The sequence below is a fragment of the Leucopleurus acutus genome, assembly GCF_964270905.1.
Source record: "Leucopleurus acutus genome assembly, chromosome: 19".
Taxonomy (NCBI): domain Eukaryota; kingdom Metazoa; phylum Chordata; class Mammalia; order Artiodactyla; family Delphinidae; genus Leucopleurus; species Leucopleurus acutus.
In genome coordinates, this window is record NC_139161.1 from 45,239,613 (window position 1) to 45,263,155 (window position 23,543).

Here is a 23,543-nt window from a genome sequence, read left to right on the forward strand (position 1 = left end):
ACTAGCAACCTTTCCAGAGTCTTATACTACAAAAGGAAAAGACTTCTCTTCCATATGAAGCACTCAGCAAAACTGACAACCAGAGAGTTGTGCTGGAAAAATGATTTTGTAATGTATTCGTGTAAGCATAGGTCAAGGGAGGGCATGTAAGCTAATGCCAATCATGATTTGTAACTACGATTCTCAGTGAGTCCTTAAGCTATTCTGGAGACACAGTTTGGGCGTGGCTCAGAGTTCTGCTGCTCTACTATCTGGTTCCCTATAGCTTTTGCTGTGGAACATTTCTTTTTGATAGCTATTTTCTCCTGCTATCCTGCCCTTCTAACACATCCAAGCCAACAAGTCCAGCTTCGGTAACTGAAGCAGCTGGTTCCTATCACTGAGGAGATCCTATTTGAAGGGAACCAGCGTCCCAGGGAAGCTACAACTGGGGCAGCCTAGAGGCTTTTGGAAGTCATCCAGTCTGATGCAAACCAGCTAGTATGGATATTTGTACTACTTTAAAATTCATCTTTAGTGCTTTAAAAATCATTTGCCTTTTTCCAGGGATGTGTGTCTCTGCTGGCCACAGTTCTTCCTGCTAGCCAGTCTAAATATCTCATGCTTCATTTTAAGTCCAACTCCTCTCGTTCTAGCCTCTATAAACACGGTTTACAGTACTTCTGCACCGTGATTCTTCAAGAATTTTTTGTTACAACATTCAAGGCTCTGGTCAATTAGTCACTCAGTCTCTTTGTACTCATACCATCAGAATATGGGTTATCTATATTTAACACACATGGTTTGGAAAAGACAATAGAAAAGAGAAAAAAACATTTGCTAGATATGAGGAAGAGCCTCTTGCTATGGAAGAAAAATACCTGTTACACGTGAAACAGACTTTGACTGGTAAGGGAACAAGACCATTGTGATCTAACTCATGCTGTGTCTTCTTAACGTTTTTCCCTGTGGTTTCCTCCTTTCTTCTCCTCTTGCTAGAACCTAGAAGAGAAATTGGTGGTGTTGAATTTCTCCTGGATGGAGAGTTCCTAGTTCGGGATATGGAAACAACAGTAAGTCCGAGGAACAGGTCTTAGTAAAAGCATGTGTCATGGCCTGGACATGCATCTCTTTCTGAGGCCCCCTGGGCTGGTTTGAAGGGAGAAAAAGAATGAGAAAGGAGGAAAGGGAGATATAAGTCAGAACTAAGATTACGAGTCACTTGCTCTATGGCAGAAACACATCTAAATGTTTTGCAGACATGAAACGGTCAGAAACCTAGGTTAGATACTGGTGACTTAAGAAATAGAAATACCCAGGTCTAATGGTCAATAAAGACTATTCTGTGAAGGTGGCTGAGGAAAAAAATATAATTTTACTGCATTTTTATAGAAAGCAGAAAAGCTTTGAGTCTGTATGCATCCTACTGACCAGCAGGTTTCTTAAGCCTGCCAATTTCACTTTCTCTGGGAAGAAAATAAGATCTAGATGCTTTGTGGTATCAAGTAGAAGCCATGAGTTGATTAAAAAAAAAAAAAAAAGGGAATGGAGGGCAATTTATAATATCCATCAAAACTACAAGTGCATAGTTTAAAAACAATATAAATGCATAGTTTTGACCCAGCAATTCTAGTATTAGTAATTTATCCTACTTATCCTACCGATACATTTACATGTATACAATGATGTAATTACAAAATTATTTGTTGAAACAGTATCTGTGGTAACACAAGATTAAGCACAACCAGAATTTCCATTAATAGGAAATTGGTTAAATAAATTATGGTACATCTATATAAAGAAATTCTAGGAGATACATAAGAACCAAACAGTGGTTATCTGTGAGGGGTAGGAATGTAGAAACTAGGCAAATGGCAGACAGGGATGGGTATGAAATTTTTAATTGTAACCCTTTTTATATTTTTTGATTTTTGAACTATGTGTGTGTATTACCTTTTTTGTTTTTTAAAGTGATACTGGGCAGGGTGGAAAATAGAAAACTGAGCAAGCATTGTAAACCTGCAAAGATCTCGAACGAAGAACAGGAACCTGAGACAGTGGCTACACGGACACCAACTACACCTGTGAGGCTACACCTCACAGGCTGCACAGCCCTTTGGTTGGACAAGAGTCCTTTGGGGAAGCCAGGGTAGGGGAGAGGATATGACAGTCTGGCTAACCTGGTAGTGCAGTGGTACAAGTCAGTTCATTGGGCAACTGAAATTGGGTGGGGTTCCGCTCCATGGCGGCAGCAATCAGCAGCTCAAAGGGGCGCCTTAGCTGGGGCTGCACGTAGTCCGGCTCTGCTGCCACTGGCTCCTCGTCCACGTCGATGATGTCCTCGTCGACATCATTCTGCTCAGAGGTGGGGGTCTCTGTGCTGGCATTGGATGTGGGCGTGCCAGGACGGCTGGCTCTCCTTTCCAGGATCCGGGCATGGGCAATGGCCTTGAGTTCAGTTTTGCTAGCTGATCTGTCCAACAAGTCAGTATCGCTGCTGGGGGATGTAGTCCGTTTGCCAGATTTGTCCACCAGTCCATTGACGTGGCCCAGCTCCTTTTTCTGCTCTCGTTTCTGTGCAAATAAACAGGTGGGCCCATCACACAAAGTGACACAAAATAGAGATGGATGCTACAAAGTCCTGCTAGACCACTAACCAAAATTACGGAAGTCTCTAATATCAGAGACTCATCCACCTGGGTGGGGACTTGGAACAATGGTCTGTTAAAGTTGACAAAACTGTAGCTGAACTAAACTAAAGCTGGCAAAACCACTGCAGCGGGGAATCATCAAAAAGTACAAAAGTTAGAAACAATTTTACAAACCACACATCATATGATACACAGTGTCTGTACACGAGGTGGGGGGGTGGTAAAGGGATAAAACGTTAATTCAGTGAAAATAAACTTAGACTAAGTGAGGACAGTGAGAATAACGTAGAGAATCAAAGAGAGCACTGTTGTTTGCCTCGGAGTGCCCTGAATGGTTTTAAGAACTTTGCTCAAAATACAGAAAAACCTGCAGAAGCAAAGGTAAAAAGTAAAACAGGCAAGCAGAGCTCCCTGTCCAGGGAGGCTGGGTGCTGACTTGCAAGGCAGCCACACCACAAGGTGGAAGGGTGGTGTGTGGAGGGCAGTGATCCAGCAATCATGGCGTCCAAGAACGGCGGCTTTCAATGTCTCAAGTTTAACTAGAACTCTGACAGTGACACTTTTTGAATGGAAAGGTGGGGACATGGAAAAAGATTAAGTGTACAGAGTAGGACTGAATGACTGATAATACATTTTCCTCCAGGGCTCCAAATAGAGTGGTCAAATGAAGGTTTAGCACTGGTCTCCAGTCAGGAGACCTGGGATCTTGTCCCAGTTCTGCCTCTGATTCCCTATGACCTTAGGTGACTCAGGCCGGAGGGCAGGAATTTCTCTATGCGTAAAGTGAGACTAGTAAGACCTTTCTTCTCCTCCTCTCAAGGATACGGTAGAGATAAAGAGCATCACATATATGAAAGGGATGGCTCTGAGTTGGGGGAAGATCTAGCCTCCACTAGGAATAAAACCCGAACATCAGAGGTTGATGAGGCCCACAGGATGTATCATTTCAATCCACTTCACTGTAACTGCAGGAGGCCAGAGGGCTGTAGAGGTGATGGTGCAAAGGGCAGATTTGGCACTGGTAGGCATAGAGGTCCATCTGAGAGCAGGTCAGAGTGGCATTTCAGGAAAAGCACACTCTGTTGAAAAAGGCATACTATAATATAATCCCCAGAAAGTAGCTCTGTTTCCAGAAAATTGATGAAGAAGTAATAGGGCTTTGGAACGAAACAGAATTTGGTTCAAATCTTGGCTGTGTCCATTCCTTTGAGTACTTGGGTAAGTTCTACAATTGTGAACCTCAGTTTCTTCCTTTTAAAAAGGGAGAGAGAAAAAAAAAAAAAAAAGGAGAATATACCACCAGTACCCATAGTTGGCTGTATGGGCTAAATGAGGTAACACATGTAAAAACCCAGCTATGATGAGCACTAAAACAATGTTAGTTCTTCTTCTTCACCCTCTCTTCCTGGCTTCATCTCTTCCGCCACAGCTGTTCCCAACCCTTTCAAGTCCAGCTTCTTTGAGTGGCAAGTTTCTGAAAGGCCTCCTGGCTGGCAGGTGACTAACTGGCCCCACTCTAATCTAGCTGGGGACACACAGGTAGAGATCTTGGGAGGAGGACAAGCTGGAGGACACCCTGGTTTGTGGACTTCAAGAGATATTAAACTACAGCTGTGGTTAGATGGCTGACTTGGCCTTGGCTTGCTTTAATAAGAACCCTATGCACACACTGAAGAATAAAGGTCTGCCTAATTGTTTACCTTCTTCTTAAAGGCTGAAAACTGTTACACACATAAACCACAATCTCTGAATCATCTCATCCTGTTTCTGCAACCAAGGAAGTAATCATTCATTGTGACATCATGTTGAGGGGCCAGGAAGAGGTTGACGTCACAACAAGGGAAAGTTGCTTGGTGTATAATTAGTGTGGGGTGGAGGGTAGGGAGTGGTTTACAATTCACAGACAAATCCGAATCCACAGCCTATAATTTGAGGATTGGGTCTCTCATAATCTGGGTGGAAGCACACCTACTTCCTTTTTTGATAAGGGAGCATTTAGCTTTTATACCCCACAGAAGTTCTCAAAGTAGAAAATTATGTTCTCAAAGCCAGTACTGAATTATCAAAGCTGAGGGAAGGGGAGCTAAAGAAAGGTTAGGCAACCTGGGGTCCAAGTGGGTCCAAGTCCTCTCCACCCCACACACCTGGCCAAGCTTCTGGATACCAGCAACTTATTTGCCTTGGGGTGAAGGGAATCCTTTTTGTATCAAGCTGGAGGAGCGCCTTCCTCTTCAGCCTCTTTCAGCCACTGGATATGGCTGCCACATTCAGGCCACTTATCAGGAGGTCTACAAGGAGATCAGACTACTCCTGTCACTAGTGAATTAACATGGCTCAGTAAATTAACACACCTTTTCTGCCCATTTCAGCAGCCCATGTTTGGATTTTAGGCCCTACTGGATTCTAAACAGTCACCATGGGGAGTGTGAGGGTGATTCCAGGGCTGGAAGAGACAAGAAGAAGGGACAAAAATGCCTTCAGGGCCAAGCCGTCTTAGCTCTAGAATATCAGTGCTCTAGATCTGGCATCCTGAGCAAAGCCTTCAGAAAGCAGCATTATTACCTTTCGGCGAACAGTGCACCGGTGACACATCCACTCCCCAGGAGGCAACATCTCTTCACTCAGTGGAGGGTTACTGTGGGGAAAAGACAAGGGCAAGACTAAGTAACTAACCCTTTGATGCAGCAGGGAAAAGCCTAACTAGGTCTGACACAAAGCTGCATGCCCCTCAACTCGTATTCTGGCCAGTCCTGCAGCACTGCTTGGGTTCTCTTATCCTTCAAAATGCTTACTTGGCATCATTTACAATAACCTAAGGAGTAAGCATCCCTTCCCATATCTTAGAAAGAGAAGCCAAATCCAAAGCTGTTAACACTGGGCTTACAGGGAAAGAAAGATATAATGAACTAGTTTGGAGCCTTGAAGAGTCATTCCCAAACTCTGCACCATGCTAATAAAATCACTGAGAGAGAGGTCCTCCACCATCTTTTTAAAGCCTGCCAAAGGACTTCCATCTGCTGTTCAAAGCGCTCTGTAAAATGGTCTCCTTCCATCTTCCCAGGCCCCGTTCGTGTTCTTTTTCTCCTAGTTAAACTGAAGACTTGCTATTTCTTCCACTAGAACTCTTCCCCTTGAAAGCTATGCCTACCAAAACCCTATTCATCCTGTAAGGTCTGCTTCAATCAGCCTATGGTAGATTAAAGATGCCTACAAATTTTTCGCTACTCCTTCCGCCCAGAAGTAGTCCATTTCCTTCCTCTTGAATTGAGTTTGTCTTGTGACTTTTTTTTTTTGGCCACAGCTAGTGGCCAATGGGATCCTAGTTCCCTGACCAGGGATTGAACCTGCACCCTCAGCAGTGAAACTGTGGAGTCCTATCCACTTGACTGCCAGGTAATTCCCTCTTGTAAGTTGTTTTGACCAACAGAATGCAGCAGAGGTGACAATGCTGTAACTTCCATGGCTGGGTCTGAAGAGACCTGCAGATTCCATTTTTAAATGCTTGCAGTGTTCCATCTCAGAGCCCTGCTCTCATGCTGAGAGGTCACATGGAGGAGACTTAAGGCACTCCAGTTAACTCCAAGCCAACAGCTAGCACAAACTACTGCTATGTGACTGAGTCATCTTGGATCATGCCGGCTCAGTTGAGCCTCCAAATAACTGCAGTCCAGATAACAATGTGTACAGAAAAACCACCCAGCTGAGCCTAGTCAACATGCAGATTTGTGAGAGATAATAACTAGTGTCAAAAATAAATAAATAGTGTCTATTTTAAGCCACTGAGTTTTGGGGTAGTTTGTTATTCAGCGACAGATAACAGCACACAGCTCCTCCATGCGCTCTTCCCAGATTACTCAGACATCCTTCTTCAGCTTTCCCTTGTGTGACAATTCTCTTACTTCTTTTATTAGAGGAACCAAGACAAGGACTGGATCTCTTCCCTCTTTGTATCTTTATGATATAGAGGTTGTACACACAGTAGTCACTCAGTAATTCAATACTGAGTCAAAATTACAGCTGTGTAGGGCCGGCCTTACTGCTCCTCCAGATTATTGATTTCCATTAAGGTTACACCAAGAACCGTATGAAATTTTATTAAATTCTTAGGAGGGTCACATTTATAATGTCTATACAGCAGTAGTTCTCAAAGTGTGGCATCAGCATCATCTGAGAACTTATTAGAAATGCAAATTCTGTTCGATAAGATACATGCTCCCCAATGTTCACAGCAGCACTATCTACAACAGCCAAGACATGGAAGCAACCTAAATGTTCATCGACAGGTGAATGGATAAAGAAAATGTGATACACATATACAATGGAATATTACTCAGCCATAAAAAAGAATGAAATAATGCCATTTGCAGCTAAGTGAAGTAAGTCAGACAGAGAAAGACAAATATTCTTTATCATTTACATGTGGAATCTAAAAAAAATGATACAAATGAACTCACTTAGAAAACAGAAAAAGACTTACAGACACAGAAAACCAATTTATGGTTACTAAAGGGCATAGCATAGGGGGATGAGGGGTAGGGGGAAGATAAATTAGGAGTCTGGGATTAAAATATACACACAGTACTATATATAAAACAGGTAAACAACAAGGACCTACTGTATAGCCCAGGGAACTATACTCAACATCTTGTAATAACCTATAATGGAAAAGAATCTGAAAAAGAATGTAAGTGTGTGTGTGTGTGTGTGTGTGTCCACATGAATAACTGAATCACTTTGCTGTACACTTGAAACTAACACATTGTAAATTAACTATATTTCAATTAAAAAAAAAAAAAAGAAGAAATGCAAATTCTGAGACCTCACTCCAGGCCTACTGAATTAGAAATTCTGGGAGTGGGGCTCAGCAATTCATGTTTAACAAGTTCTCCTGGTGATTCTGCTCAATACCAAAGTTTGAAAACCACTGCTATACAGAATAAGGCTACGTTTACTCTTAAGCAATGCCTACATTTGGTTCCTGGGAGTCACCTACTTGGAATGGTATGAAGGAAATCTTTTTTTCAAAATACATGAGAAATGCTAAATATATATATATATATATATATATATATATATATATATATATATACTATGAATATATAAGGACTCTCCCTTAAGTCCCAGGCCTTAATGCTAGGCTGCTTTACCGTTTCTACCTAAAACAGCACTTGGCTTGACAAATTTTCCTAGCTCCCACTTTGCCAATGCGTCCCTGGAGCCCTGAGCATACATGTCAGGATGTCCACCAAGCCCTCACAGCTCATTGCTTCCTATCCTCTGTTTCCTTGGTGGAATCTCAGGAGGATCCTTACCAGGAAGCGTAAAACTGGAGGCACACTGGCCTACTGGGACAGGTCTTCAAGCCCTGGAGGGCCACAAGTGAATGTCGCCTGTAAAGTCTTCCCCAGTTCTCTCCAATGTATTTCTGCATAGGCCATGTCCAAACTAATGAAATGCATGCATGTAATGTGCAAAGGCCTACAGACTCTGCTGTGCTTCAGCAGCTGTCATATTAAAACTAATCCTGAAAAGGCTGCCATTTCTCATTGTTTTTCATCATTTCTTTTCATCTGCCTACTGACTTTGTGTTTTGTACCAAGATACCCTACAGCAAACATGTAAAGCACAGAAGGGTGAGGCAAGGCGGCAGTGGCTTAGATCTTTTACCAAGATGTGAATGGCCCCCTGGCCACCCTTCCTGCCTTCCTCAATCTATTTCCAACCCTGCTGGCAGAATAATTCTGCCACAATTCTGATCATATCATTCTCCTTATTAAAAAGCCCTTCAATATTGCCGTTACCCCATCAGGATAAAGTTCAAGCTCCTCAGTACTGCAAGCCAGAACCCTGTCCCTTCCCCAGCTCCATCAGTCTGGTGGCTCCCTACACAGTCCACACTGTTTCTCAACCCTTTCTCTGATCATTCTCATTCTCTGCTACCCACAACCACAAAAGCTGAGCCTCCCCCCACTCCTTCACCTGGTGAACGCCTTATCTTCTGGAGCTCAAGTCAGGCACTATCTCCAGGAAGACTCCTCTGACAGCCCCTGATTCCCTACAGCACTTCTGTGCCATACTATAGTGAAATATTATGTACCTGAATCTCCTTCTCTGCCTCATTTACCTTTGTATCTCTACACTCTGCATTATGCCTGGCACACAGTAGGTAATCAATAAAGCTTTAAAGAACTGGGGAACACTAAAATAATGGGCTTCTAAGAAGTGAATGTAACCCCCTCCACCCAAGTCATGAGGCAAGGCAATGTGGATGTGCAGACACTTGTTCTGGTGGTTAAATCACACATGAAATTACTTATGTTTTCAATAAGAAGACATCAAAGTCCGTATTTGCAAGCTTGAACTTCATACCGTAACCTACTTAAACCCTCTTTAAACAATTTGATTTCTCATTTCTCTTTCATTTTTTTTAAACATCTTTATTGGAGTATAATTGCTTTACAATGGTGTGTTAGTTTCTGCTTTGTAACAAAATGAATCAGCTATACATATACATATATCCCCATATCTCTTCCCTCTTGCATCTCCCTCCCTCCCACCCTCTCTATCCCACCCCTCTAGGTGGTCACAAAGCACCGAGCTGATCTCCCTGTGCTATGAGGCTGCTTCCCACTAGCTATCTATTTTACATTTGGTAGTGTATATATCTACATGCCATTCTGTCACTTTGCCCCAGCTTACCCTTCCCCCTCCCTGTGTCCTCATCATTTCTCTTTCTTTTCTTTTTTTTTTTTTTTTTTTTTGGTACGCGGGCCTCTCACTGTTGTGGCCTCTCCCGTTGCAGAGCACAGGCTCCGGACGCGCAGGCTCAGTGGCCATGGCTCACAGGCCCAGCCGCTCCGCGGCATGTGGGATCTTCCCGGACCGGGGCACGAACCCATGTCCCCTGCATCGGCAGGCGGACTCTCGACCACTGCGCCACCAGGGAAGCCCCATTTCTCTTTCTTAACACAGGGGTAAAATGCTCAAAATCTGTATTAAGAGGCTCTCAAAAGTAGCTCCTGGTTAGTTTCTAAAGGATCACTTTCAGAGATACCATGCTGAAGAACAAACATTTCTCAGAATTGTAGATTATGGCCACAGGCTCCTCTTGTCTGCCCTAAAGTTCAGGCTGGGAGTTTAGGGAGCCATGCAGGAAAGTCAGAGTGTTGTCTCCAGGATGAACATAGAACATTTAAAAGAGTGAGGCCTTGTTGGGATTTTGCTGCTTTCTTAGAGACAGAACATGCATCTTGAAATAAATCTGAAAATATGGTGGGACTTCCCTGGTGGCGCAGTGGCTAAGAATCCGCCTGCCAATGTCGGGGACGTGGGTTCGAGCCCTGGTCTGGGAAGATCCCACAGGCCACGGAGCAACTAAGCCCGTGCGCCACAACTACTGAGCCCGCATGCCACAACTACTGAAGCCCACGCACCTAGAGCCCATGCTCTGCAACAAGAAGCCCGCAATGAGAAGCCTGCGCACCGCAAGGAAGAGTAGCCCCCCTCCTGCCACAACTAGAGAAAACCCACACAGCAACGAAGGCCCAGCACAGCCAAAAATTAGAAGGCAGTTTTTCAACTCAAACATCTAGAGGAAAAGGATTCATGAAATGACTCAAGGAAAGACAGGCTGCCATTGGGGTAATAAGCTCAGGAACTAGTTCTGGAAGATGTTGTTCTGCAAACAGACTAATTTTGTTCCATATGAGAAATACTGTCAACAGACAAAGGATTCCAGGGAGAAAGGAGATTCTGCAGTCTCGGGGTACTCACATACACATCCTGAGGACTTCCCCACCTCACCCACCCATCTTAAAGCTCCTTGCCCCCCATGTTCTCATAAGTTAAGTATGAACTTCAAAACAATTATATGCATGCCAGAATCTTTAAATCATGATATGCCTGTCAAGAAAAACATGGCTCTGTTCCAGCTCCCTCTCATCCCCATATATCAATGAAGACAGGGTACTGAGAGCCATCCTCTACAAAAGGAAATCATTAAAAGTTAAAAGTCAGGTAGTGCTGAAATTATCAGTTTCTGCTGCTCAGCAGTAAAAACCATGAAAACACTGTAATGAGCCAGTGCTGCTTGTAAAGACATCAATATGCTTCCTAATCGCTAAAGCTTAGAAATAGCAGAGTGATAATCTCATTTTACATCTAGTCTATTACAGTTCACAAAGTGTTTTCACAGATGCTCTTACTTGATCTTCACCATCATACAGTGAAAATTAATTCTTACTCCCATCATACAGGTATCTCTAAACGGACTTATCTAAAGCCATGGAGTCAGAAAGCAGAATTAGAACCAAAATCAGCTTCCTGGTTCTTCCAAATCTTGAGCCCAGTGTAATTTCTAGGTAGTTCTCCTATTTCTAGGGAACACAGTGGAATATCCGTCACAGTATCTTCCTCAACCACAGGGTTGAGCATTCCCCTCTCCTTTAGTCAATATTTATTGAGTTCCCACTGCTTACTAACCAATGCCACACTGGAGGTACCATGCTAGAGGAAGGACACAAAGCAAACAAGTTATGATCTAACCCATCAAGAAACACAGCCTTTAGGGAGAGAGGACCAGAGTCATTCATCACTCAAGCATTTACTGGACACTATGTTATGCTAGACAATGTGCTAAGTGGTGAGATTTCAAAAATGGTCCTTGCTCTCAGGGATCACGATGTGAAAAGGACAGTTGGTAATGAGACCACATATAATCAACTACAAACTGATTCTGATTCTTGCCATACAGACCTATATAAAACTCAGCAGTTCATGGATGCCAGACTCAACACAGAGCCTCAGAACTTTGGTCTTTTGGTACCTGAAGGTGATGGTGGCCTTTCCCCTACTCTTTCCACATCTCAACAACTGCTATTCAGCAAATGGTAATTAAGCCAGTGATCCTTTAAAGATGGTGAAGTTAAGGATCTTGAGGTGTTCACGAGGAGACTATAGTTTTAGAAGAATGTATATTTCTGTATTTTGAAAACCTACCTGATGAAAGGAAGGTTCTGGGAGTGGAGACATTTCCCTGGGAACAGAGACTAAAGTCCACCTAGCACACAATATTATTTGAAACTTTAGATTCCTTCTGAGAACTGTCTACGTCCTGGGAAGGAAGGTGAGCCCTGGAAGAGTCATTTTCTGTATGTGAGCTGGCTTGTCTTGGAAAACTGGTAGCTCTTTAGCCAACAGGCCAAGGGCCTTTATTTTACTTTCTGACTTCAAAAGAATATGGCCTGCGGTGCTGCGAGACAGGCACTCTTCTCCATGGCAGAGAAGAGAGTGCCCTGTGAGCATGGCGCTCTTGCAGAATATCTTCCCATCCTCATGGCTATGGATGTTTCCTTCCAGATCATTTGTTAAAAAGCCCTGGCCTGCAATTCCTGGCCAGAAAGTGACTGTTCACTGCTCTCCAACTTGTTATTTATTTTAACCACTACCTGATCTTGAAGACACTGTTAGCTATAAAATAATTCATAACAATAGAGCTCTAAATCTTCAGAGATTGTACAACTGAAGAGTATGCGTCTCAGAGTTTGGTGTGGCTCTCTGTGAGGCCTGAGAGGGCCTATAAACTGTTAACAGTAACATCTGCACACAAACCAACTAAAAAGCTGGACAAACATTAATTTTTTCAAACTAAAACTCCTAAAGCCAACCTCTGCAGTGGGACTCTAGCATCTGAACTTCCATAAACAAATGCAAATGATGCATCTCTGTTGCTGAACAGGGTGTCTAGATTGGTCTATTTCTGGAGTCATCGAAAAGAAAACCACAAACATACACCCCTCAGCTAACTGTAATGCCTGCACTGACAGACCTCTCCGTGTCAAAGATTCAAAGCCCAGAGCCAGATGATCCCAACTTACAGCCCAAGGACAGAGCCCAGTTTTAATTTAGAATGCCTCTTTCATTCACTAATGAGGCGGCAGCTCACCACTGCAGGTGGAAGATATTGGTAGTTGTCATGGTTCTTGGCTCTCTAATTAAGAGGATCTATTTCAAGTCATATACCAGTGTGGTTGATCGGAGTCTAACCTCACTCATCTCCCTCGCCTATTAATATATGTGAACCTGCACGACATTAACATTTACTTCAGATTTAGTCGCCACCAGTGGGACCTGTTGCTCCATAGCTCTGCGTTAATTATCCACCCAGCACAAGCAGTTTTTCAATATGGAACTGGAAGAGAGAAGGGGGAGGGGAACAAGAGAACAAAGGGAGGAGGGGAGAGGTGAAGGGAGACAGAGAAGCAGAAAAGACTGCCTTTTATTTCAGAAACCTATTTTTTACATTATAACATGCAGATAAAAATGGTGTTGGGCTCTGGACTTTTTTTTTTTAATATGTTGTTACTGATGTATGGCTTGCAACTGTCCATCCAGCCAAGCAACACTGACATTTTAAAACTTGAGCCAAAAAAAAAAAAAAAAAAACTTGAGCCAAAGGCAGCCAGAGAGACATGAATATATCACTTAACCAAATCATAAGCTTTGGTGTACGTCTTAGGACAAGAGGGAGCAAGTGGATGAAAAATACTTAAGAAAGAACACACTCCATTTTCTCTTCCTGGACTGACAAAAATATTCTATTTAACACAAACACTTAACAGGAACACTGTGCAAACAGCATGTCTGCACACAATATACCAACAACAGCCTTCCACTCAGGTTCTCTTCTAAAAGAGGTCAGTCAAATGACCCTGGTTAGGGTCCCTCCTGTCAGAACCCACCATTCTCCAAGAATCAGAAGCTCTCTAGCTACATAAACAGTCATTTCAGTTGAAATAAAATATCAGACTAAGAAAGATTCCACTGCCCGCCGCCCCGCATCATCTGTATGTCCCTCCCCCCCCTTTTGGTGGTGGTGGGGTATTCAGCAAGCAAACAACGGCACTGAGCAGTTTTGATTTTTAATTTCACAGTTCATGGGTCTCATCCATCCATGTGAGGTCCACTACCAGATAAAAATCCTGCATCTATATTTCACAGCATCGTGTAAGACCAACTGCAGAAGACAATACATGCGCAGAACAGGCCTCCTCTCTCTCAGACTGGCCCTGCTGCTCTCCGTCCGCTCAGGAAACGTGTCGGTACCAGTCAAAAGGGGAGTGAGGGTGATCGCTGACAGGACCACAACCATGTCCCAGCCTCCTAGCAGCCATCTTGATCTATAAAGGCACCTATCAGTACAGAAAACAAGCCTTTTATAAATTGAAATCAGCTTCTGTCCTGGAAAAGCTAAGAGGTGATGGGTAAAGTTTAATTTAACAATATCTTTTAAAACTTAAATTAAAAGCTATATTAATAATTCCCAAATTTAATGGTCTGTGTTTTGAGGGAACAAAATTTAATGAAATTTAAATGTCAGCAGAAATAGTAAGCTTTCTCTGGACACTTGTGTGGGCATCAGCTTTTCCCTTCATGGATGGCCTACCTTTCAAAGGCAGAGAAGAGGGTCATATCGAAGGATACTGGAGAGATGAAAGCAGAGAGAAAGTTCATGGGGGTCCCTGAACCTTAATTTCTTACTCTCCTTTACCCCAGCTACTGACTCAAATACAGCTAATGCCACAAAGTACATAAAAAGTACAAGGGCTGCTGGTTCTTTCATGCAGAGCCTTAGTAGCTGTGTTAACAAGGAGGCCAATGAAGTGCCAGGCCATTACAAATGCCCTATTGAGAAACTTAGCTAGTTGCGTCACTTCCACAGGCATATAATCCTTTCAAACTAGCTGACTGTGCCCCCAAATTTTATTGCCTTCTATGTAGAGCTGGCTTGGGGCATCCTCCCAGTGAAGGACACCTGGAGAAGAGGGTTATAAGAAGTGCAGGGAAAGAAGGAGGGAGGGTAGAACCAACAGTTATAACAGGTGTTTGCCTCTGCTAACTTCTCTACAAGCCAAGCCCGGTGCCACAGGACCTGATATACCACTGGTTTGCCTATTCTTGCAATCCTGGCTTCTCTACAATGGAAAATGAGCTGGCTGCAAACAGTTGAAAAATGGGCTTCATTCATTCACCTTATGATGGATGCTGGAGACCACCTATTTTAGAAAAGAGTCAATATTCTGGCTTCAACAGTCACTTTTTTTTTTTTTTTGGCAACAAAGGATTTTATTTATTTATTTAAAAATTTTTTTATCATCTTTATTGGAGTATAATTGCTCTACAATGTTGTGCTAGTTTCTGCTGTATAACAAAGTGAATCAGCTATACGTATACATACATCCCCAACAGTCACTTTCTAATACTCCACTTTCTAATATTCCATTGGAAAGAACCAACAATTTTAATTGTGTATTCCATAAGAGTCTCAAAGGTATGGAAAACTGGGTACTGTTCCGTGGTCAAATTTTAGTGGGACTATCAAGAATAAGGAAAGAGGCTACACTCTTCTTGTAGACACAGCTCAGGGAATCTGGACCAGTTCACACCTTACAGATATTGAACTTAAAATTCTATAAAGGCTGGGAAAACTAAAAATAATAACATCTTAGGGAGAATATTTGAAATCCAACTAAATGTAGAGCGGGTTTCTACCCAAGGCTCAGCTGCTTTTCCCTAAGGAGGATTTCTGCTTCATTTACTCTCCTCTGACAGGGTCTTCTAAAAAAAAAAATGAAGGAGGACGAATAATGTTACTGGGACTTCCCTGGTGGAGGAGTGGTTAAGAATCCTCCTGCCACGCAGTGGTTGAGAATCTGCCTGCCAATGCAGGGGACACGGGTTCGAGCCCTGGTCCGGGAGGATCCTACATGTCGCGGAGCAACTAAGCCCGGGCGCCACAGCTACTGAGCCTGCGCTCTGGAGCCCGCGAGCCACAACTACTGAGCCCGCGTGCCACAACTACTGAAGCCTGCACGCCCATGCTCCGCAACAAGAGAAGCCACCGCAATGAGAAGCCCGTGCACTGCAACCAAGAGTAGCCCCCCTCGCTGCAACTAGAGAAAGCCTGTGCACAGCAACGAAGACCCAATGCAGCCAAAAATAAAAAAATAAAATTTTTAAAAAAGAAGAAAAAAAAATAAGAATCCGCCTGCCAGTGCAAGGGACACGGGTTTGAGCCCTGGCCCAGGAAGATCCCACATGCCGCGGAACAACTAAGCCCGTGTGCCACAACTACTGAAGCCCGCGTGCCTAGAGCCCGTGCTCCACAACAAGAGAAGCCACCGCAATGAGAAGCCCGCACATCGCAAGTAAGAGCAGCCCCCGCTCGCTGCAACTAGAGAAAGCCTACGTGCAGCAATGAAGACCCAATGCAAACAAAAATTTAAAAAAATTAAAGAATAAAAAAAAAAAAAATTAAAGAATAATGCTACTATTGGGGCCAAAACAGCACAGGGCTTATTCCCCTCTTCTTTTACCCTTACCCTTGCCCCTCCCCCAATTTTACTCAGAAACCTCAAAGCTCCCCACCCTGCATGACTGAAGTAATCTCCCGGGCACGCTGTCAAACTGTGCTGTCGTGGTTTGATGCCACAGCTAAGTGCGGACTTGGGCTTCTGAAGCCTTCCAGTTATACCCCTGGTGACCTATTTAGGAGTTGAACATACTTGTCAGAGACAGAGTGCCATGATTTTTCCCTTCGGCCCACTTTTCTCTCAGATGGTCCCTAACCAAAGAACAATCACCCTAAGGGCCTGAATGTGTGCACACAAATGGTAAGATTTGTGGAAAGCTTGTATACAGCAAGCATACAAGCCTTGCACATGAGCTCTTTCCTGTAACTTAAATAACCTGCAGGCACTTTTCTTACTATACAGCTTCCTACAACACCACAAACTGCAGCCTGAAGTCAAAGATGTCTGATATCATGGAATCAGGCGTCAGAATTGCTTTGAGTTAGAATGGCTAAGTGTCATCTACGCCAGGCAAAACCAAGAGGACTACCAAGGAGGGATAAAGCAAAACAAAGATAATAAAGCAAAACAATGTTTCTCAATAAAGGTCAAAATTAGTGACATAGTTCTCCCTACATTTAAGACGCTCTTTCAAAAAAATGGCAAGATCAAGGAAAGTTAAATATAGCCAACCCATGTATAGAACTATGAAAAGTTACAGGTTTAGACACATTTAATGAGATTTATGTAGTATAATTTTCACAATGTATTTTGACCAATAATTGATGATTGTTAATGGAAAAAGTTCACCATAGAGTTTCCCTCTAATGTTTCCAGAGCTTTGTTAAAACCAAGAAGCAGTAGAGGGGCTTCTCTGGTGGCAGAGTGGTTAAGAATCCGCCTGCCAATGCAGGGGACACGGGTTCGAGCCCTGGTCCAGGAAGATCCCACATGCCGCAGAGCAACTAAGCCCGTGTGCCCATGAGCCACAACTACTGAGCCCACGTGTTGCAACTACTGAAGCCCGTGCACCTAGATCCCGTGCTCTGCAGCAAGAGAAGCCACCGCAATGAGAAGCCTGCGCACCACAACGAAGAGTAGCCCCTGCTTGCCGCAACTAGAGAAAGCCCGTGCACAGCAAGGAAGATGCAACGCAGCCAAAAAAAAAAAAAAAAAAAAAAAATCAGTAGAACTCTACCCGAGGGTTCAGTGAACATGGGAATTAAAAAGCTCACAGCTCATCACAGGAGCCCATGGCTGGTGGAAAGAACAGGAGTAGCTCCACATTGCCCAGTTTTGTAATGCAGAGACTTTTCTAAACTCACTCAAAGTTCCGTGCACTTCATTAGGTTCTCTGCTCTGTTCTTTGTACAAATGCAGACAGGAAGAAAAAATATCCAACAACCCTCTGAGGATCACAGCTGGATAAAAGACTGTAAATGTGCTCGTGCTGCTACAAACAGGTTTCCACCCTAGAATTCAACGTTGCTAGTAATTCTGAGAGGTACCCCCACCCCTGCCTGGCCTGGAGGTAAAGTGATGTCTTTGGGCTACAGTTAAGCTCAAACCCCACAGAGAGTCCTCTCCTGCTCACTTGAGCTTATTTCAAAAAGAGCCTCACGCAGAGCCCAAATCAGTGGGAAAGACTAACGCTAGGTTCAGGCACTGAGTCCCCGCCACCTGCCTCCCCCACCCTGCTGTTACTAAGTCTTTTGTCCTTTCAAGACCGGGAAACATTTCCTGGGAGATACCCTGTACAATTTGTCAGAAAACAGGGGAAGGGCAAAGATTAAACACCAAAGCTACTAACATACAGAAAAGCAAACGTAATTAGGGAGAAAGGAATAGTCACCATGTGTTTGTGTTAACAAAGGTACCATCCACTTCGAAGAACCCAGACATCATTTCTGTTCCCCAACCAGTGTTTATCTTTGCACGTCTCTCATTTGTAATACCACTAAGTATTACGCAGCAATGAGCAGAGGAAATGGGTCAGTCTCTGGCTTTCAAGTAGTTTAATGAACATTTAGTACAGGATTGCAAAAGGGAAAGGAGTAGTTCTTTGAATGAGTGAGTCAAGTTTTTCTTTATTTAGAAAATTTCATCAATCTGCAAGGTGTACTTGGAATTTGCTTATTGTGAATTCAGCAACAGCTGTATGTAACAGCCAAGTTCCTTTTTACTGATGGGTCCAATCAATAGTTTCTCCTTTTGTCAGTGCCCATTATACCCCTCTGTGTCTTTTGCCTCTCACACAAAACTTCGTCTTTATTCTTATTTGCTGAGACTAGATTTAGAAATAATTAAAGGCTTAAAGGATGAGGATTTTGATATCTGTAAGTGGCAGGCAGAAAAAAGAGTCACCTTCTTATTCTTAACTGTTGTTGAGTCATGGGAAAAGCAGTCAGCGAGCGACCTGTGCATGCGTCCTGGGCATGGTGACAAATCTGCAACACCAAAGTGCCTTTCTGAAATTTGGTCTAGGACTTGCACTGAATACAATGTCCTCCTCTTTCAGGAAACTGGCAGGGGGACAGCTGTACTCCTGTCCTGTCTCTTGGGAGGCTAGCATTATGCAGAGGTGCTCTTATAAGTGTCACTCATTGAATGGCAATGCAGCTGGCCATGTTGTACTCCCTGGGGACTTTAAGTCAAAGGAAGAGCACAGTGGAGGTGGGAAAACAAACTTTTTTTTTTTCCTGTTCTGGTGACTTAAAACTCTGGCACCTTAAAACAAAAATGCAGGGACTTCCTTGGTGGTCCAGTGGTTAAGAATCCGTCTTCCAATGCAGGGGACATGGGTTCAATCCCTGGTCGGGGAACTGGGATCCCAAATGCCACGTGGCAACTAAGCCCTCAGGCTGCAACTACTGAGCCCACAACGAAGAGCCTGCGTGTTGCAATGAACACCCAGTACAGCCAAAGATAAAAAACAAAAACAAACAAAAAAACCCCAGAAAACAAGAATGCATTTCCAGGTGCCTGTGCTGCATTATCATAGTAAATGCCAACATAACCTCAACCAGAATTTTCCACCAGATTGGTCTGCTTAACTACACACCCAAGGAACTGTTGTGTATGCGCTGGGGGTGGGACAAGAAAGTTCAGAGATGGATTTCAGTATTCTACTCATAACTCAAAGCAAACAACATTCAGCTTCATCTATTTTCTATCGCCATATCACTTGTAGAAGAAAAAATATACCCATTTCTGTTAAGAAGCAGGACACCTGCATTTCTAGGGAGCATCAAAGCAGACGGTTTCTTTTTATAAGCTATATAAAACCTTCAAGCAAATATTCTCTGCATGCCGCCTCCCTATTTACTGTTATCTGGGCTTACATAAAGACACGTATAAATAGGTGAGTTCACTGCACTGTTCGAACAACTTTTTGTTCTTGTTCACCGAGATCAAAAGCTCATTAACTGATCTGTAGTTATTTCCACCCCAAGCAGTTACCAATCAAACTGAGGTGATTAAAATCTTCCTCCTTAAACCAGGAACCAGGGGCCTCCAAGTATGAGAAGTGCCTATACACAGAAATTTTCTATTGTGGCTGGTGGGAGCCAGGTGGGCATCCTGCCTTAGGGCAGGTGGTGGATTTTTTATACTTCCTCTAGGGTAACTTCCAGCCTTAGACTTCTTTGCTAAGAGGGGTCACCCAGAAAAGCTGAAATAGCAACATACCAAATCATCATAAGGTTCCCTCCACTGAGACACATCATCTTGACTGAGTTCACAGAAGAAATCCTTTACTTACTGTCATTACATAGACAATATAGGCATAGACATTTAAGTGTGCTTAAATCAACCATCTTTTTCTAGGTAAGACTAAAAATTTAAAAATAAAAAGATAGGGGAAGCGAAAAGACAACCCACAGAATGGGAGAAAAGACTTGCAAATCATATATCTGACAAGGGACTTGTATCTAGAATATATAGAGAACTTTTACAACTCAATAATAAAAAACCAAATAAGCTGATAAAAATTGGACAAAGATCTGAATAGACATTTCTCCAAGAAAATATACAAATGGCCAAGAAGCACATGAAAAGATGTTCAGTATCGTTAGCCACCAGGCAAATGCAAATCAAAACCACAATGAGATAGCACTTCATAGCCATAGGATGGCTTTAATCAAGAAGACAGGTAATAGCAAGTACTGGAAAGGATGTGGAGAAATTGGAATGCTCATACACTGCTGGTGGGAATGTAAAATGATGCAGCCACTTTGGAAAATAGTCTGGCAGTTCTTCATCGGTTAAATGTAAGAGTTACCATATGACCCAGTGATTTCACTCCTGGGTATATACCTAAGAGAAATGAAAACAGATATCCACAAAAAAACTTGCACACAAGTATTCACAGCATGATTATTCACAATAGCAAAAAGAAGAAACAACCCAAATATCCATCGACTGAGGAATGGACTACAAAAATATGGTATAGCCACACACAGAATAGCATTCAGCCATAAAAAGGAATGAAGCACCAACAAATGCTAGAAGGATGAAACTGGAAAACTCACTGAGCCCTTTTGAGTAACACTTGTACTTTCACTCAGAGCTTAATAAAAAACAATGTTTCATTCAACACACAGTAGTGACAATTTGAATTCCTTTTCAGTTCAAATCAGGTAATTTATTTGTCTTTATGATTTGGCTTTAAAAAAATTCTCTTGGGGCTTCCCTGGTGGCGCAGTGGTTGAGAGTCCGCCTGCCAATGCAGGGGACACGAGTTAGTGCCCCGGTCTGGGAAGATCCCACGTGCCCCGGAGGGGCTGGGCCCGTGAACCATGGCCACTGAGCCTGCGCGTCCGGAGCCTGTGCTCCGCAACCGGAGAGGCCACAACAGTGAGAGGCCCGCGTACCGGGGGAGGGGGAAAAAAAAAAAAATTTCTTGGAAACATACTTGATTAAGAATTTTAAAAAGACCAACATGAATCTCATCTCCAGATTAAAATGAAGGCTGTACCTAAATATGGCTTTTGCACATTTAAACATGTAAAAAACCACACAACTCATTTACAAAGGCCCCAAACAGCACTAATGTACTAGTGGAGCCCATCTGTAAAGTACTTTGAGAGCCTTAAGGAACAGCAGGAGATGGATGAGATTATAACTGCATTCTACCTTTCCCTGAGTATGGTAATTAATTTTGGGACAAGCCCGAAATGAAAAATTTCCTACAACAGTACCACTAAATACTTGCCTTAAATTACACAAAAACTGTTAACCTCTGAGAAGTATTACCTCTCTTTCTGGTTTTAATATTTCTGACGCTTCCTTTCTCAACCAAAGCCATCTGGGTCACAAACATTTTTTGAGTAAACAACTCATACCAAGTATTAGTCTTATATTTTTAAACAGCGATTATCCCTTATCTTTGAACTAAAGTACTCATTTCATAAAAATTGGCCCCGGAGCCCCACATTAATTTGACGAAGCATGCATGTGAAATTGAGTTAAAGTTAAATGTTACTAGACCCCTCCTGTTTGAGTGGACCATTTAAAAACAATACTACACACCCAGATTCCAACACAACACAGCAAATGCAAAAATAAATAAAATACACACAAAACCAAATTAGGTTTGTTTATTGTTGAGTTATTTTACTATCGAGGGGGCAGAGTGAAGGGAGGGAGTCCAGATGCTGTCACCTCCAGTTCTTCAGTGCCAGGCTTCCAAGCACTTGGAATGTCAGAAACAAAAGATGTATAAGATAATGTTAAAACAAATGTATTTTAATTCACCACTTGCCTGATACTATTCTAATGACGAGCTAATAAACACAACAAAATCAGAAAAATCACCTCCTTAAAAGTTCAAACAGTATAGATTTTCTGCAAGGCAGTTTTCTACTGTGTGTGTGAAACCTTTCTTGTTATGACTCACTGAAAATTAAATATGCAAAACTCCAAGCTGAGCTTAGTTTTGCCTGTGCACAGAGACCTTTTTACTCTCATTCTTCGAAAACCTCATTTTGGATCATGCTGCCAACACCAGAGAGAGGAAAGCCGGCCAACAATTCCAAATATAACATGCGGAGGCAAATGCTACAGAAATCTGTCTGACGGGAAGCGACCATGCTGAGGTCTGCTGAGGTAGATGCACTTCTCAACCAGACCGTTCTGGTCCCTCAGACTGTTTGGAGCAAAATGCAATCAGAGGAAACCATCCAGGTTCCAGTCAGCCCCATTACCGATGCCTATGGTATTCACTTTCTCAGTGAGAACAATCCTATCCATCTCAAACAGAAAGATGGGTCGGCGGCAACCAGAGCTCCACCAGTTAGTCTAATTTTTTTTTTTTAAAGGCCAATTTTTAGAGACCAGTCCATGGAGATCAGTATTTTCGGAAAGCTCAACTTATTGCACGACAATTATGATAAAGGTAAGGTTCCCCAGGGAACACTTAAAAACATCTCTTCCTAATTCTCTAGGAGCAGGTTTAGTAACCCCTAACCCCACTCTGAATAATTGATAAACCAGTTAAACTTGGATAAAATGATTATACTATCACTTAAACAAATATGAAGACATCAGCTCCTCAAGTTTAATTCTTCAATGAGTTCATGGTACTGAGCACAGGACAATTCATTCCCTCACCCAGATCATCAGAGAAAACCCAGAAATAGGGCTCCCAGTCTAACTGGGAAGAAAGGACTGTTCCTCATACAGAGCCCTGACCCCTGAGATAAGACAAGACAATTAATACAGCTTATGTGACCAGTCATTTCCTCCAGTAGATTATCTTAGGAAAAATCCCCTGTGGTTATGGCCATGTCACTAAGCCCAGGAGGTAAAGCTTGCCTAGAATCACTTCGGGAGCATTTTACTAGATGCTGTTCACTGGGAGGCAAGCTGGCAAGGCCACCAGAGACTGAAAGAGGACTTGTCTCACAGAATTTTGAATGGAGACCCACAGCAGCACTGCAATTATGACCTACAGGGTTTGTAAAACGCCACCTTCACTTTTGAACATTCTGTACATAAGGAAAATTATCATTACTATGCTTACCTAAATAATCCAGTCTTAGTTAAAAAGGGAAGCAAGAGAAAATATAGTCACACCTCCTAACCTCACTCCCACATGACACAAATAAACAATAACGGGACAAATTACCATGAGCACACCCAGGAATCAAAATTTTCTGACACCATTAAGTGCTTGACCTAACTACTTGGGTTGAGATGGTTAATGAAATACTTCACTTGGGCTAGAAGAGTGTGGGGTAGGAGGCAGGAAAGTGGGGTAAGCCTCACTTGAAAGAAGGTTTCCTGCCTTTGTACCAATATCTGCAACGTTTTGTGATTTATATAACTACTCAGATAAGTCAATGGTACATTCAGTCCTGGCATCTTCAAAGAGGGAACTGGAGATGTGAAACAAGCTCTGCCTCATTTACTAGGATTCGCAAAGCTCTGATTACCAGTTCCCATTCATGGTCTTAAAAAAAAAGTAGTCAATGAAATGCACAGTCTGAATCTCACTAACAGCTAGAAACCCCTCCCTCTCTCCTACCAGCTAAAGTAGAACTGTTAATTGTTACAATTTGACAAG

The 23,543-nt window shown here is 42.8% G+C and overlaps 1 protein-coding gene across 2 annotated transcripts in view; it reads right to left on the reverse strand.

The window, feature by feature from the left end:
* PHF12 (PHD finger protein 12) overlaps positions 1 to 23,543 on the reverse strand; it is a gene marked incomplete at its 5' end in the record, with an annotated part of 39,820 nt that overhangs the window by 12,765 nt on the left and 3,512 nt on the right. For both annotated transcript variants that reach the window (XM_082860874.1, XM_082860873.1), the window contains 3 exons: positions 861 to 981; positions 2,160 to 2,553; positions 5,193 to 5,265. In XM_082860874.1, the coding sequence (XP_082717000.1) occupies positions 861 to 981; positions 2,160 to 2,553; positions 5,193 to 5,265 (588 nt within the window). The remainder of the gene's footprint in view (positions 1 to 860; positions 982 to 2,159; positions 2,554 to 5,192; positions 5,266 to 23,543) is intronic.